Source organism: Microtus ochrogaster, chromosome 21 (genome assembly GCF_000317375.1).
Source record: "Microtus ochrogaster isolate Prairie Vole_2 chromosome 21, MicOch1.0, whole genome shotgun sequence".
Classification (NCBI taxonomy): domain Eukaryota; kingdom Metazoa; phylum Chordata; class Mammalia; order Rodentia; family Cricetidae; genus Microtus; species Microtus ochrogaster.
This window is the reverse complement of record NC_022022.1, coordinates 32,598,322-32,613,334: the sequence shown is the minus strand read 5'-3', so window position 1 is coordinate 32,613,334 and position 15,013 is coordinate 32,598,322. Positions and strand designations below refer to the sequence as shown.

At 39.6% G+C, this 15,013-nt stretch overlaps 1 protein-coding gene across 1 annotated transcript in view; it reads right to left on the bottom strand.

Annotated features, from left to right (window-relative positions):
• Positions 1 to 15,013, bottom strand: part of LOC101980533 (alcohol dehydrogenase 6) — a 31,257-nt gene that overhangs the window by 15,759 nt on the left and 485 nt on the right. The window contains exons 2-5 of the mRNA XM_005357349.1: positions 7,361 to 7,462; positions 5,567 to 5,708; positions 2,353 to 2,440; positions 2,027 to 2,240 (exon numbers count right to left, since the gene is read on the bottom strand). Of these exons, the coding sequence (XP_005357406.1) occupies positions 2,027 to 2,240; positions 2,353 to 2,440; positions 5,567 to 5,708; positions 7,361 to 7,462 (546 nt within the window). The remainder of the gene's footprint in view (positions 1 to 2,026; positions 2,241 to 2,352; positions 2,441 to 5,566; positions 5,709 to 7,360; positions 7,463 to 15,013) is intronic.

Sequence of the window (15,013 nt, the reverse complement as noted above, 5' to 3'; positions counted from 1 at the left end):
CATTTGTTATTATTGTTTATAGTTGTATTTGGTTTAGTTCTGGCTTATTTAGACAAAAGGGGGAGATGTAGGGTTAAGCCAGCCCCTTTAAGGGGCAGGTTTTGCCTCAGGCGATGGTTGACTGATAAATCCAGCATTCGGAGGCTGCGCCTGCCCCTTTTTCTTTCCTACCTCCTGTGCTATGCGGGAACTTTGGTTCTGTAAGTTTTATTTAATCATTAAATTTGTATATATTCTTTAATATTTGCCTGCATTTATTCATGCCGGTACACACCAAGACAGTTGCTTTGCACGAGACAGAAGGAAAGCGTTTTCGAGGAACATACACCTAGGGAATTTTAGTTTCTCAGGCCGTTTCTTGGTGTGTGATACTTTTACCACAGGAACAAAAACCTACCTACAAGGAGAGTTTCAAGTCCCAGCGTGGAATTTGCATAATGGAAGTGACGTAATGAAATTTCACTGCATCTTAGGATTCATTTGGACAGAGTATTTCATTAGTTCTAGACAGTTTGAAATTATTTCAAACACCTCCATCTTCTTGAAATCTTTCCTTTCTCTTTTCTACCAAATCACTTCAGAGTCATTGCTCATGGGAGCTCTCTCTCTCTTCCTTTCTTTTTTCTTTCTTTGTAGCATGCAGTGTATTTAATTTGAACCCCTTCCAACCTGATAGAGTGTGCATCTTGAACACTGTGCTCTAAAGACACAGGAAATAAAGACCTACTCCTCAGCCCTTGACATTAAGTATCAAAACTTTCTGAAGGAGCCCAGTGGAAGGAAGACCTCATGTAAGACCATATGCCCTAAGGGGATTTTAGGATACCTGCTCTCCTTTTTTTTTTTTTTTGGTCTCCCATTTATAATCTTTCTGATCCTGTATACCATGAGATGCTCAGCTTTGCCCCACTCTGCATTCCCTGCCGTGACTTCCTGCCCCAAGGTAGCCCCCAAGACTGTGTCACAGACTAAAATCTCCAAAGTCGTGTCCTAGAACAAACCCTCCTTCTTTGCAGTGTGGCGACTATAGGTATTTTGTCCCAGTGACACAAAGCTTATGAAGATACATCCCATCTTTCTGTGGAGCCTTGAGACTAAAACACAGTGGACAGTGCAAAGACTTAAATATCAAAGGCCCCTTAAAGAATTGAGCTGGGGTGGTTCTAGTGATATTCCAAGAGGGGGAGCTTAACTGTAGCCCGTTCAGTCAGAGTGAGATTCCCTGGCCAATGGAATCACCTCTCCATCGCTTCTCTTAAACCCTTAGAATTTTATTTGGGGTGGCCTTATGGGAGTAGGTGTGGCCTTGTTGGAGGAAGTGTGTCACTGTGGAAGTGGGCTTTGAGGTCTCATTTTTGCTCAAGCCACGCCAGCAAGACAGACTACTTCTTGTGGCTTGTGGGTGGAGATGTAAGAACTCTCACCTCCTCCAGCACAATGTCTTCCTGAATGTTGCCTTGCTTCCCATCATGATGATAATGGACCAAACCTCTGAACTATAAGAGAGCTACCTTAATTAAATGCTTATAAGAGTTGTGTTGAATGTGGTGTCTCTTCATAGCAATAGAATCCCTAACAAAGCCATTGGTGTACTTGGATTGAATCCAGGACCTTGCGCATACTAGGCGTGTGTTCTGTCCTTGAAGGACATCTTCAGTACCTCTCCCTTTCTTTTTTAAACATTCACGGCTAAGTAATATACTATTAAATTAGAATGTAAACTTGATGAGTTTTTAGCAGCAGAACAGTGGAAACTTTCACTTTTGCTTGTTAAACAAACTGGAATATGGAAAGACATAGTCATATTATAATGTATTATATTTGAAGTCTGTATACCTATACTCCTGGATGTCAGGGAATGCATGGGAAGGCAACCAACTAATTTAATAAACTTAGCAGTGCTTAGAGGTAAGCTTATTTGCTTGTTTTTCCATGGGGGTATGATCATGTGGTGCCCCAACGTGAAAGGTATTTCACCTCCTTATCCCACTCGTTCTATTTTAAAATTAATATAAATGCCCCTCACCTTGGCAGAATTGATCGCAGCACCAAAACCAGTGGCAAACCCGCAGCCAATTAGGCATGCTTTCTCCAGATGAGCAGCTTCATCAATCTTGGCGACTGAGATTTCCTTTATTACTGTGTATTCAGAAAAGGTGCCTATAGAGATATATTGATGCACCATCTTCCCTCTGCAGGTGACTCTGCTGCTTTCAGATATCAGATGTGTCCCTGACAGTCTTTTTTATAGGTGAAAGGAAACAAACTTTATGTTATGTTGTATTAAAAAGCTTAAATCTCTTCAAGTGAAGCTGAATTAGACTTTACGAAGATGGAGTTATAAAGGCTTACCTAATTTCCTCACACATGTTGTTCTTGGAAGTGAGGCAAGTGTTACATTCTCCACATTGTGGCAAACATAAGATGATGACTTTGTCACCTAAAAAGCAGAGTAACTTATTAGGGTGCTAGTGTTGAGTAGTCTGATTTCTTAGGATGTCAACGAGGCACCAAGAAGATGTGATAATGAGGAACTATTCCCATGTTTAATTGTGTTTGGCCACCAACATAGTTTCAGCATCCTGTCCAGCCCCAGGCCATGGCTGAATCTCTAGGAGCCATTAATTTCTACTGTGGGGCTTGAGTCAGAATAGATACAGTGCTCAAAAAATGAGGTCCAGGATTGGGGAAAGATTGTCCACAAGCTGTGCTTTGTGTTGTACTTCATCTCTCTCTTTGTGGCCATGGAGAGCAAACATATTCCTATATTGTGTGTGTGTGTGTGTGTGTGTGTGTGTGTGTGTGTGTGTGTGTGTGTATGTCCTTTGTACCTCTATGTTCAAATTTGGAGGAGAAGATCAGAGTATCTTGCTTGGGATGAGTTAACTGACTGATTCATTGTCTGATATTGCCAAGTATAACAATTTATTATAAATTTTAATTTAAAAGCTTTGTTTGAATTTAGGCTCTTCTATTTTGGTTTTAGTTTTGGGAGGACAAAGATCTCTGAAATGAAAACTTTGAAGCTGAGAAGAAAGAAATTGAGGAGGAGAAATTAGAAAAAGGAAGAGACTCCCATGCTCGTGGATTAGCAGATTGATCATCATGAAAGTTATCATCATATTATATCATCAAATTATAGATTCAATGAAATCCCTATGAAAATGCCCATAACATCCTTCACAGAAATAGGACCCCCCAAAATCCTAAGATTCATATGGAAGTCCCAGGATAGCCAAAGCAATTCTGAGCAAAAAGAACAATTCTGTATAAATTATTATACCATATTTAAATTTGTATTACAGAGTTATAATACTAGGACAAAACCAGACATAGAAGATCCAAACTTAAGTGCATATACCGATAGCCATCTGATAGTTGGCAAAAATTTACACTGGGGAAAAGACAACAGCTTACACATATAGTGTTGGAAAAACTGGTCTTTCATATAGAAGTTTGAAATTAGACCCATATATATTACCCCTCTCTCTCCCCCATACAAAAAGAAAGAAAAGAAGAAAAAACTCCAAATGTGAACTCTGAAATGCTGATGCTGAAACTCTAGGAAAAAAGCATAGGGGAACTCTACAAGATATCAGTGTAAGAAAGGGCTTCCTGAGTGGAGCTCCATTTGTTCAGTAATTGAGGCCAAGAATTGACAAGTGGGGCCTCACAAAACCAAAAGGCTTCTGTATAACGAAGGGAAGACTCAGTTGCGTGAAGAGGAAGCCCAGAGTGGGAGAGGATGTGTGCCTGCTGCATATTTGATAGGAGATTAATATCCAGAATAGATGAAGAACTCAAAGAATGAAGGATCAAGAAATCAAACAACTCATTTTGAAAAATGGGCTAATGACCTGAACAGAGAGTTCTCAGAAGAAGAGATAATGGCCAAGAAATATCTGAAAAATTGTTCAACAACCTCAGAAATGAAGGATATGCAAATTAAAACCACTTTGAGATTTCATCTTACCCCAGTCAGAATGGCTTAGGATCAAGAAAACAACTGGCAGGTAATGATGGTAAAGACGTGGGGAGCCGGGACCCCTTCGTCACTGTTGGTGGCATTACAGACTGGAATCCACTCTGGATTTGCAGTCATTTTGAAATAAGCATGCAGACTTAATTAAAAAAAATCAAAATTTGTTTACTATATGACCTAGCTAAACTATTCTCTGTCATAAGCCCAAAGGACTCACATTATCAACTCCACAGATATTTGCTCAGCCATAATTATTGCCACTTATTGGAAACAGTGGCAAGATAGAGGCTATATGCTCTTCAGTGATGAAAGTATAACGGGATCATGGTCTTGATACACAACCCAAAGAAAATGAATTCATGACATTTACAGGTAAATGGATGGAGCTGGGAAATATCCTGGGTAAGGTGACCTGGAAAGACAAATGCCATATGTTCTCTTATGTCTGTGAATTTGTGTTTTGGATTTGAGTTTAAATCCTGGAGCATGCCAGGCGGTGGTGGCGCATGCCTTTAATCCCAGCACTCGGGAGGCAGAGGCAGGCGGATCTCTGTGAGTTCAAGACCAGCATGGTCTACAAGAGCTAGTTCCAGGACAGGCTCCAAAACCACAGAGAAACCCTGTCTCAAAAAAACCAAAAAAAAAAAAAAAATCCTGGAGCAACGTCAGAAGCCAGGAAGACACAAGGAATCCTGGGAGAGAAAGTGAGGAGGAATTATAGAGAGGAGGCCGTAGGACAAAGATGCTGTGAAGGAGGAAAGGAAAGCGAGGACCAAACTGGGGAGGGAAAAATAGGGTGAGAAAGAGTCAGAAAGGATAAATAACACTAAAAGTATTGGAAAAATCCATAATGAAATATTATTTTATAAGCTTAAAAATAAACATATAATATATTTACAGATATATACAAATCTATACATATGTATACACATCTATACATACAAATATATCTATGCACACATTTATGTATATCTATACACCCATATAAACATGCATATATATGATTTATACATAACCATACACACATACATATCTATACATACATTTGCACATCTGTACCCACATCTATACTTATCTGTATACACAATAAATATCTTTATATATAAATAAACACATACACATCTACACACGTATTTATACATATATACACACATACACACACATCTTATTTAAATGGAGTTTCCAAACATCAGTGTTCTCCAGGAGCTACAGACTATCAACCTCCCAATGCCAGTGAAAGTCCACCTCCCTTCAAGTTGTTGGCCAAGGGGATCCAAGAGACCCAGCCAAACAATATGGGCCACTGCCCTCACTTTATTTACCTAATTATTCATTTTTCTCTCCTTACTTGTTAGCGCTAGGTTGGGTGCATTCCACTTCAAAATGTAAGTTTGAAGACTAAAGCTAATATCAATGGCCGTGTAATCTAGGGACCATTCTGACCATCCTCTCTGGGAAGTGGGCAGAGTTTCACCTTTCTTATTATTTGCTTGATTGCGACACACGTAAGGGATGCCCTTAAATTGGTTTTCTGCTGTGGGCTCCAAAACTTGTCGTTTCTCGAGGCCGGATGTTGCTTCCTACCTGTTTTCACTGTGCTTACTCCTTCTCCCACACTCTCGACCATTCCAGTTCCTTCGTGGCCCATAATGATGGGGCAAAACTGGGAAAGCTCTTTATCATCCAGACTTTTTATATCCGTACCACAGATTCCTGTGGCCACCATCTGCGTGGAAAGCACAGAGAACTGAGATTTGTCTGTCGCGAAGGAGCTTCAGGTCTGCTGCTCTGTGACGGTTTCTAGTGCAGCGCTTCTAGTCAGCACTCATTGTTGATAGCTGTCAACAATTATTTCTGTAAAAGAGCGTGGTGTTCTACCTCCACTAATTTCCAAGCTAAAAATGTCGAGTCACAGTTTAATGATTTCAGAAGAGAAGCTGGGGAAGCACACCGTGTGCATTAGGGAGTGGCTTCTCCACTGCTGTGAGAAACTATCACAAACAGCTCGCAAAAGGAAGAGTTTACCCTGGGCTATTCTTTCAGAGGGAGACCTGAGGAATGGAGAGAGGGGCACAGCAGCAGACAGCCAGAGCAGGAAACTGAGAGAATACATCTTCAACCAGAAAAGGAACCTTCCCTTCTAGATGTAAGGGAAGGCTGTGAACTCCCAAAGCCTGTCCCCGATGTCTTCCTCTGGCAAGGACGTCTCTCACAACACCATTACAACAGCACCATCGACTCAGGACCAAGTGTTCAGACACTTGAGTCTAAGGGGGAAGAGTCCAGTTGAAATCACCTCAGTATGGTGCCAAAGATCCGACCTGGCTTGAGAGCGGAAGTGTGGAGGAAGGCTACTAATTATAGGATTAAAAGGTAGAGGCGTGAGACAGAAAACAGTAATGTTTCCTATATTAACTAAAGTTTTAGTTCATTTTGCAAAACACATTTAAAAGGTGTGTTAACAATCCTGCTTTAGTGTAAGTCCCAACTCTGTTTTGCTGACACAATTGAAGGAAGTGTATTCAAACCTCCTGGACCCAGAACTGCACCCACCAACCTGTTTTCGTCTTCATTATTTTGTTCTGGTTCTGACACTATAGCTGGAATGTTCCTGTCAATCTTCGGCAGACAGGGTTTTTTTTTTTTTTTTTTATTTATCACAATCACCTGAATGATAATCGTTAGCAGCACCATCCCCACCCAGCCCATCTCCTGCTTGCCATCACCTCCCTTGCTCTATATTCTGGTTCAAATGCACAGGTGAGAGAGTCACATTGCAGCTTGTCAGAAAATGGTTGGGTGTCTTGAGTCTAAAACTAGTTATGAGAGTTGTAACCTTGCTGGAGAGTGCTCGATTGGGATGTTAAATACCACCCTCCTCGCTCAGTAGAGAATAGGTGTCAGAGAAGGTTCCTTGAGAGGAGGGTATGGTGTGTGTGGGTAAGGAAACTTAGAACTGTCTTTCTGTAGTCCATCCGTAAATAATACATACTCTCCACTGCTGTAATGGAAACGATCTAATGACCTTGAACCACAAGTCACGCGAACTGCTTTCTAGCTCTCTGGGAGCCAGCTAGAGTCATCTCAGGATGTGTCCTCTCCAAACCAATCAATCCATAACTTCAGAATCTCAGGGATGAGATGCAGTTGGCATTTTTCCAAGCTGCTCAGTGATTACAAGCATGTAACCAAGCTTGAAAACTCCCATGGAGTGTGTTTCCTCATTCTACTAAGCAGTGTGAACAGACACCAACCCTCCCTAACTTTTCCTGGACAGAAGGAAAATGTGGCTTTCTTTTTGAGTTGGAAATTCTGTAAAGGATATAATTTACAGTGAACAGCTTTGGGTTTGACGTGGAAATGTGGATTTTGTTTTACCTTTATTCGAACTTCCTTTGCCCTTGGTGGGGCCACTTCTATCTCCTCAATGTCCATTGGGGCCCCAGGCGTCCAGAGCACAGCGGCTTTGCATTTGATCACCTGGGTAGAGCAGATGAGAGGAGAAAGGAAGACTTAGCAGATCTGAAAGGTGGGAGATTCTTACATTAATCAGTACTAGAAAGTACTTAATTCAACTAGACTCAAGAGGAAAATAAAAGAATTGGAAAATCTAAATATATACTCATGGTGGCTGTTAAACCAATACAATTTTTTTCTTAAGCTTTCAGCCTCTATATTTAAATTGGTCTAACAAATAACACATATTTATAGAAAAGCACACATATATGTAAGAGTCTTGCTATGTAGCTCAGGCTATCCTGATCTTGTGATCCTCCTGCCTTCACCTTCCTGGGCTGCCAATATAGGCACATGCCACCACTCTTGGTTAGATGCTAAGCATTTGCTTTTATCATGAATGAAATTACCCACTAGTTACTTAAGAGTTGTAATGAAATTATAATGTGGGCTTATTTGTTATCCTAGATATGAGGGATTTAGGAGGGAAGCACTGAGTTATAGAGCAAGAGTGAAGTCCATATAATGGTGGCAATCAATAAATGGTGATGGAATCATTGGTATTGGAGAGATTCCTAATGCAAAAGCAGTTCTTAGGGGTTCAGATATCAACCCATCATCTTTCTTATAAATTATCTTCCATTTTTTTGTATTCAGTCACAACTTTTGTGTAAATGACTTGGATAAACTGTATCTATAGGGCAGGTTTCCCCTAAAGATTTAGATAAGCATTTTTATGCTGTTTGACTGTCTTCCATATACTGTGAACTCAACATATTAATATATAAACAAGACATTCTTTCTCTCATCTGTACCCTAGAGGACACAGTACACAATTTACTTTCCTTGTTTCAACCATAAAATTCAATCATTCACCCAAGGCAGAAACCCAGGAAGTAACCTTAATTTCTCTCTGTCCTCATTGCTAGCAATCAGATACTTTCTGGAATCTGTGTCCTCCTCTCCTTTCTTGCTACTTCTCTGGGGTCTGGACACTTTCTGGAATCTGTGCCCTCCTCTCCTTTCTTGCTACTTCTCTGGGGTCTGGACCCTTATATTGCCTTTCACATGACCCATTGAAAAAGGGCTTTCTGCTCCACTGGCTGGTGTTATCATCTTCAGATGCACCCTCCGTACCATTGCGTCAGCCATCTCCCAGACTAATACATTAGAAGTGATGCTTCTGCTAGCTGCTTAACAGCATCCATGGATATCATAGTCTTCTCCTTGTCTCTCTGCAGTCCTATTTCCTGCCACTTTCTGCCTCAGCCTTGCTTTCTTGGAGATTATCAAGTGGGAGATCCTCTGGCCTCTACACTTTCCCTGAGGTTTCAGTTGCTTACAAAGTCTTGTCCTCTATTACCTGGTGAGTCTCTGTCTCTCAGATAAGTTTCTCCCTCAGTGCCACCTGCTCTGGGAAGCCAGTGTAAGTTTGAAAATTTCCTTGAACTGCCGTCTTCCAGATCTCTTTTGTAGTCCTTGCACAGCTTTTAGCTAACTATTAAAATGTAGACAGTTAGGTCTTTGTATGATTAAGCAATGCTTGGTTTAAAAATGGAACAATTAAATGAAGGGATAATTAACTTAGGTGGAATTGACATAATGTTAATTATTATTTTGATAATCCTTATTGTCAGTTTGATAATTCTTGGTTTATCTCTTTAAAAAAAAGCTCTTTGATGTGAGTGCCAAGATATAGGCCTTAGAAAAACTTAATAAAACAGATCATAGAGATATTCATATCCATACAGATGAATTTAAAGGAAAACCAATTTTAGCATCATATTATAAGGTTAGAGAGGATCAGCTAAGGTTTTCAAGCAACCAAATTTAATTTATCCAGCATCCTTACAGAAATTGCCAAATGATAGGTATCTTCAAAGCCGAATGGACTCCTGTGAAAATGTTAGATTTAAGGAAACTCAAGGAAGTGATAATCTCATATGGCATGTATTCACCTTTTGCGGAGAAGATGTTAAATTTGTGGTAACTTGTAATAGAATTATCTCTCAAGACTGGAAAGACTTGGTTACAGCAGTCTTGGATCCTGGTCCTCAAATACAGTGGAGGACTTGTTGGAAAGATGAGGCTAGGGCTGGAGGTATAGACATCTCCAAAGACCAACTTCTTGGAGAAGGAGATTATGCTAATGTACAAAGGTAATTTCTATATGATGACCACACCTTGGCTTTATGCTGTGCAGCAACTTTGAATACTTGGGACAATATTGAAGAAATAGGAAAGAAAATTGAGCCATTTACAAAGGTTATACAGGAAACCTTCACTCATTTTTTTTTAATAAAGATTGACTTTAGTTTTAAAAAGAATGATACCAAATTCAGAAGTTAGATGAATAATAATAGAATCTCTGGCTTTTGAAAATGCTAATGCACAATACAAAAGGGTAATTAGGCCTTTAAAGGCAAGATGAACACCCTTGGAGGAATGGGTCTGAGATACAATCGATATTGAATCTTATGACCATAATGATGTTTGGACAGGAGAGGTGATTTCCAGAGGTTTGAAGAAAAATCGATATGTTGAGTGTTTCAATTGCAATAAACAAGGTAATTTAAAAAGGGATTGCAAACAGGGTGTTCCTAGAAACAATGCTTTTCCTAAGAACAATCCAAACAGAATGCCTCTCTCTTTTGGAGTATGTAGAATGTGTGACAAAGGCAGGCACTGGATGAATTAATGTAAATCAATAAGAGATATTTAAGGTTGGCCAAGATCAGAAACACTGATGACAACTTATGCTGGAGAGGTTGTAGGGTAAAGGGAAAACTTCTGCATTGCTAGTGAGAATGCAAGCTGGTACAGCCCCTTTTGACTGTACAGCTGGTACAGTCAGTGTAGTGGTTTCTCAGAAAATTAGGAAACAACCTTCCTCAAGATCCAGTAATACCATTTTAGGGTATATATCCAACGGATGCTCAATCATGCCACAAGAACATGTGCTCAGCTATGTTCATAGCAACTTTGTTTGTCATAGCCAGAACCTGGAAACAACCTAAATGCCCCTTGACCAAATAATGGATAAGGAAAATGTGGTACATTTACACAATGGAGTATTACACAGCAGAAAAAAATAATGACATCTTGAATTTTGCAGGAAAATGGATGAAGCTAGAAAACATTATTTTGAGTGAGGTAACCCAGATCCAGAAAGACAATTATCACATGTACTCATTCATAGGTTGTGTTTAAACATAAAGCAAAGAAAACCAGCCTACAAACCACAATCCCAGAGAACTTAGACAACAATGAGGACACTAAAAGAGACTTACATAGATCTAATCTACATGGGAAGTAGAAAAAGACAAGATATCCTGAGTAAATTGGGTACATGGGGACCATGGGGGAGGATTGGAGAGGGGAGGGGAGAGACAGGGAGGGGAGCAGAGAAAAATGTAGATAGTGTAGGAGGTCCTTCTGTCCATGTGTTGCTTTCATTGGTTAGTGAATAAAGAAACTGCCTTGGCCTAGTGGATAGGGCAGAACTTAGGCAGGTGGGGAAGACAGAACTGAATTCTGGGAGGAAGAAAGGGGAGTAGGAGAGAAGCCATGGATCCTCTACCTGAGACACCAGTTAGAATTTTACCTGGTAAGCCACTGTCATGTGGTGATACACAGATTAATAGAAATGGGTTAAATTAAGATGTAAGAATTAGCCAATAAGAAACTAGAGCTAATGGGCCAAGCAGTGTTTTAATGAATACAATTTCTGTGTGATTATTTTGGAGCTAAGCCAGTCGGGCAGCCGGGATGGGACTAATAAGCAGGCCCTCCATCCTTGTAACATGTAGAGCTCAATAAAAATCAATAAATAAAGATATTCAAGGTAACCCTTTTGCTGTTGGGAAACTCCCTGGGGGGGCTCTTCTGCAGGCCCCATGCCAAATTTGTTTCAGTCATTGCCTGACGTCATGAATGAAACGTCTTCCCAGAGTAATTAAAGAATCTAGTGCCTTTTGTGAAAAACACAATTGTTTCTCTGGATGATAGATAGAACAGCTTTAGCAGATAAAACAAAAATTTCAGGAGAAACCATGAAAATATTATAAAGATTCGAACAAGAGAGACCTCTTGATTAGGAGAGATAATATTTCATCAAATAGCTTGGCCATTCAGTCTAACCTAACTCATATGACTAACAAATGCTTCTCCTTTGTTCAGATATAACTTGCTGAAAGGTAACCTCCCCAAAGTTAGGGTTGGGGCAGGGTTTTGTTTTCATCTTTTCAGGAGAATGAAGGCATCCAGCTAAGGAATCTAAAGACCACTGGACAAATGAGACATGGGAAGAAATAGGACAAAAATTCCCAAGAAAAGAGTAATTAGCCTATTTGTATATCATATCTCCAGCAGGATAAAATTTCATAAATCTTCCCACATGTTTGTTTCTGCTGTTCTCTACAGACACATAATGCAAATAGTCTTTTTGTAGTCCCAGTTCAATTGAAAATTAAAGCTGCTTTGGAGTAAATGTGCGGCTCTCTCCTTCTCTAAACCCAAGCATGCTTATTAAAGTAAAATCCAAAATCTCTGTCTCATGTCAGAAGAGTCTTTATATGGGATAGAAGGAAAACCAAAAACTTAGGAACTATTGTATTACCACTAATCTCATAATCCTTTGGTTTTATTTTGATTCTTTAACAACTTTTCTTAAGGCATAAATATTATCTCAAATTAATAAGATTGATATATATATATATGCATATATGTATTAAATTTTTTGTCATGATATTAATGGTTATTATAGTACTAACTGATTTTAGGATATGTAGTGGTATTTCAATTGTATTTTAATAAATAAAGCTTGCCTGGGGGTTGGGAGACTAACACAGCCACACTGGTCAGCCTTATAGCCAGGCAATGGTAACACACACCTTTAATCCCAGTAACCACACTAGTTGCCATAGAAACTGAGTGATGCATGCTTTTAATCCCAGTGGTGCATGTCTTTAATCCCAGCCCTAGAGAGGATTATAAAATGGGAGGAGACAGCTCTCAGTCACAGTCTCATTCTGAGATTCCTGGAGCCAGGATGGCCATTGTAGACCGAGGTGAGGGTAAGAGCCAGTGGCTGGCTGCTTTACTTTTCAGATCTTCAGGCTGAGCCCCAATTTCTCTCTCTCTCTCTCTCTCTCTGAGTTTTTAATTAATAGTGCTTCAAGGAAAAGGCATCATCTAGCTTCCTGTACATGACTTCAGGTGTGGGTCTCTATCAAGTAACTAGGAATTATGTTTTTTTATACTCTGGATGTACATAACCAATATTGATCTTTAACCTCTTTGAGATCTGCTGCAAATGACATTTAAAATGATCTAAGGGACCAAGGAAATGCTTAGGTGATGTTGAGGATTCAGAACCTAATAGCCATTTGATGGTAACAGTTTTTTAGAAGTGTGCCAAACAATTGAGGTAGCACCCGTAACATATAGCAAGTGAAACTATTAGTAGTACTATAACTACTGAATGTGTAGTTAGAATAGTTGGGGCAGCTTTGCCCTTATTAGAGACAGAGAACAGGCAAGAAAACCATTTAAAGTATCCTTGGCAGGCTTTGTAATAGGTATCAATAAGATTGATGCTTTGCGCTGTCGCCATAAGTTGTAGACCACGGAGGAGGCCACTTGTCCCGTTCATGAGTTCAAGGAGCCTTTCATTGGCCAATTTAAGCTCAGAAGTCAGCCACTGAGTTTCTTTTACTGTGTTCTCATGAAGAAGAGACAAAGTTAGTGAAGAAAAATTTTCCACATTATAAATAACCTAAGTCCTACTTAGCATGGTGAAACATAACTCTGTAGCTGGCTGGATAGTGCACCAGAACCTTCATAGTAGAATCTTGTCGAAGGGTAACATCAAAGAAATTCTCTGTTCTATGTCTCAATCCATGTAGGTCATAGTTGACAGATCGAAGAGTAGCTGGACAGTCAGCTGTTGTTACATTAGACTCTTGAACAAGGAGTGACCACTTGGAAACTTTGTAAGAGTAGGTAAAGTACTTTGCACGCTATCAGTAATAGATACACTAGATACCTCTGCCTGGATAGGTGTAATGCCCAGTGGACGTGGACAGTATGGGTCACACCTGACTGAAATCTAGATGCCACAATCCAGAGTCCCAACCAGACAGTGGCAACTGACTAGTAAACTAAAAGAGGAATGAGGAGTGGTTTTTTTTTTTTTTATTTCCAGAATTGTGTCACAGTGTTCCAAGGACATCATTTGGGCATCCTGAATAATTTTTTAAACCCTAGTTTGACAACAGGACATGTGGCAATATCCTTTGGTCACTGTCCATGAACGGTCAGAGTACAGAAGGACACCTGGGAGTTGAGACGTGCCCTTCCGGAGATAGTGTTCTGTGGTTGGAAAACACAGCTTTCCTCAGAGTTGGCCTCAATAACTAAGAATCTAGGACTGTTTCCTTTTCCCCTGCAGATAAACACTGCAGTGTTGAAGTAAGTTAAGGTCTTATCCTGTGTCTGTGCAATGTATATATTTATCAGGAATAGAACCATTAGTGAGAATGCTGTACAAATAATTTATCATACCATGTCTGAGGACTGTAGTTCCTTAAACTGTTAAAAAACACGGATTGTCTTCATTCTGGTTATACCTTTACGCTAACTGTTTAAGACTGTGTAGGGGGCCAAAATTAATCCTTTCTTTTTTTCTGCTAAGGGCAGTTGGAGTTGGTCCTCAGACATGACTTGACCTCAGGAGAAGCCCCTGGCTCAGCTAGTCTTTCCTTTGCCATTTCATCCATCTATGTGAGGATAAGTCAAAGCCTTGCTTGACCAGTGTTTCACTCGGAAGTGTGGCATCAGTTTTTCCTGTGTTGACCATCCTCTTTACAGACTGGACACTTGTTAGAGTCCGCTCAGTGATATATCTAAGGCCATGCAGGACAAGAGAGCAGGTGGTTCCCCACAGTTACATAACATTTTGAAAGATGTTGTACAGTTCCTTGGGACTTAGTTGCCCTTATAGGACAATGGTGAAGACATCTTCTCTTTTAATTCCTCTGACCACATCGGTGTAGTCTCTAGGTGTGGTTATTGAACACCCAGAAGGTCATTTGTAGCAGTTTGTTATTTTTATTTAATGTATAATGGTATGGTAAAGTTTAATCAGAAGTTAAAGTGTGGTCATTGGACCAACAGATATTCTTACCACTCTGAAACTGTTAGAGAAGAAAGTCCCATTATAAACCCACTGACCTGTGAACATCTAATGTCTCCAGATGGTAAAAAGATCTGGGAAGTGAGACTTACACAGGTAATTTATCAGTAGAATGTAAGTTAAATAAGAATTGTTCTCGTCATGAGAATTGAGTAAAAATGTATGAAAGGAAACTAAACACCTAAGGTTTTACAATTCTACATTCATTTTTTTCAGTCTCAAATTACATTTTAAATTTCAAATATAAGGAAAATTGAAAGAAAGGCTATAATCCTTTGTCCTTATTATTGCCTGTACTGTTGGAATAATTTTTTTAACCATTTGAAACCTTCTCAATTGTTCTTTGCAATATTTAATTATGATTTAAATTGTTATTTCTT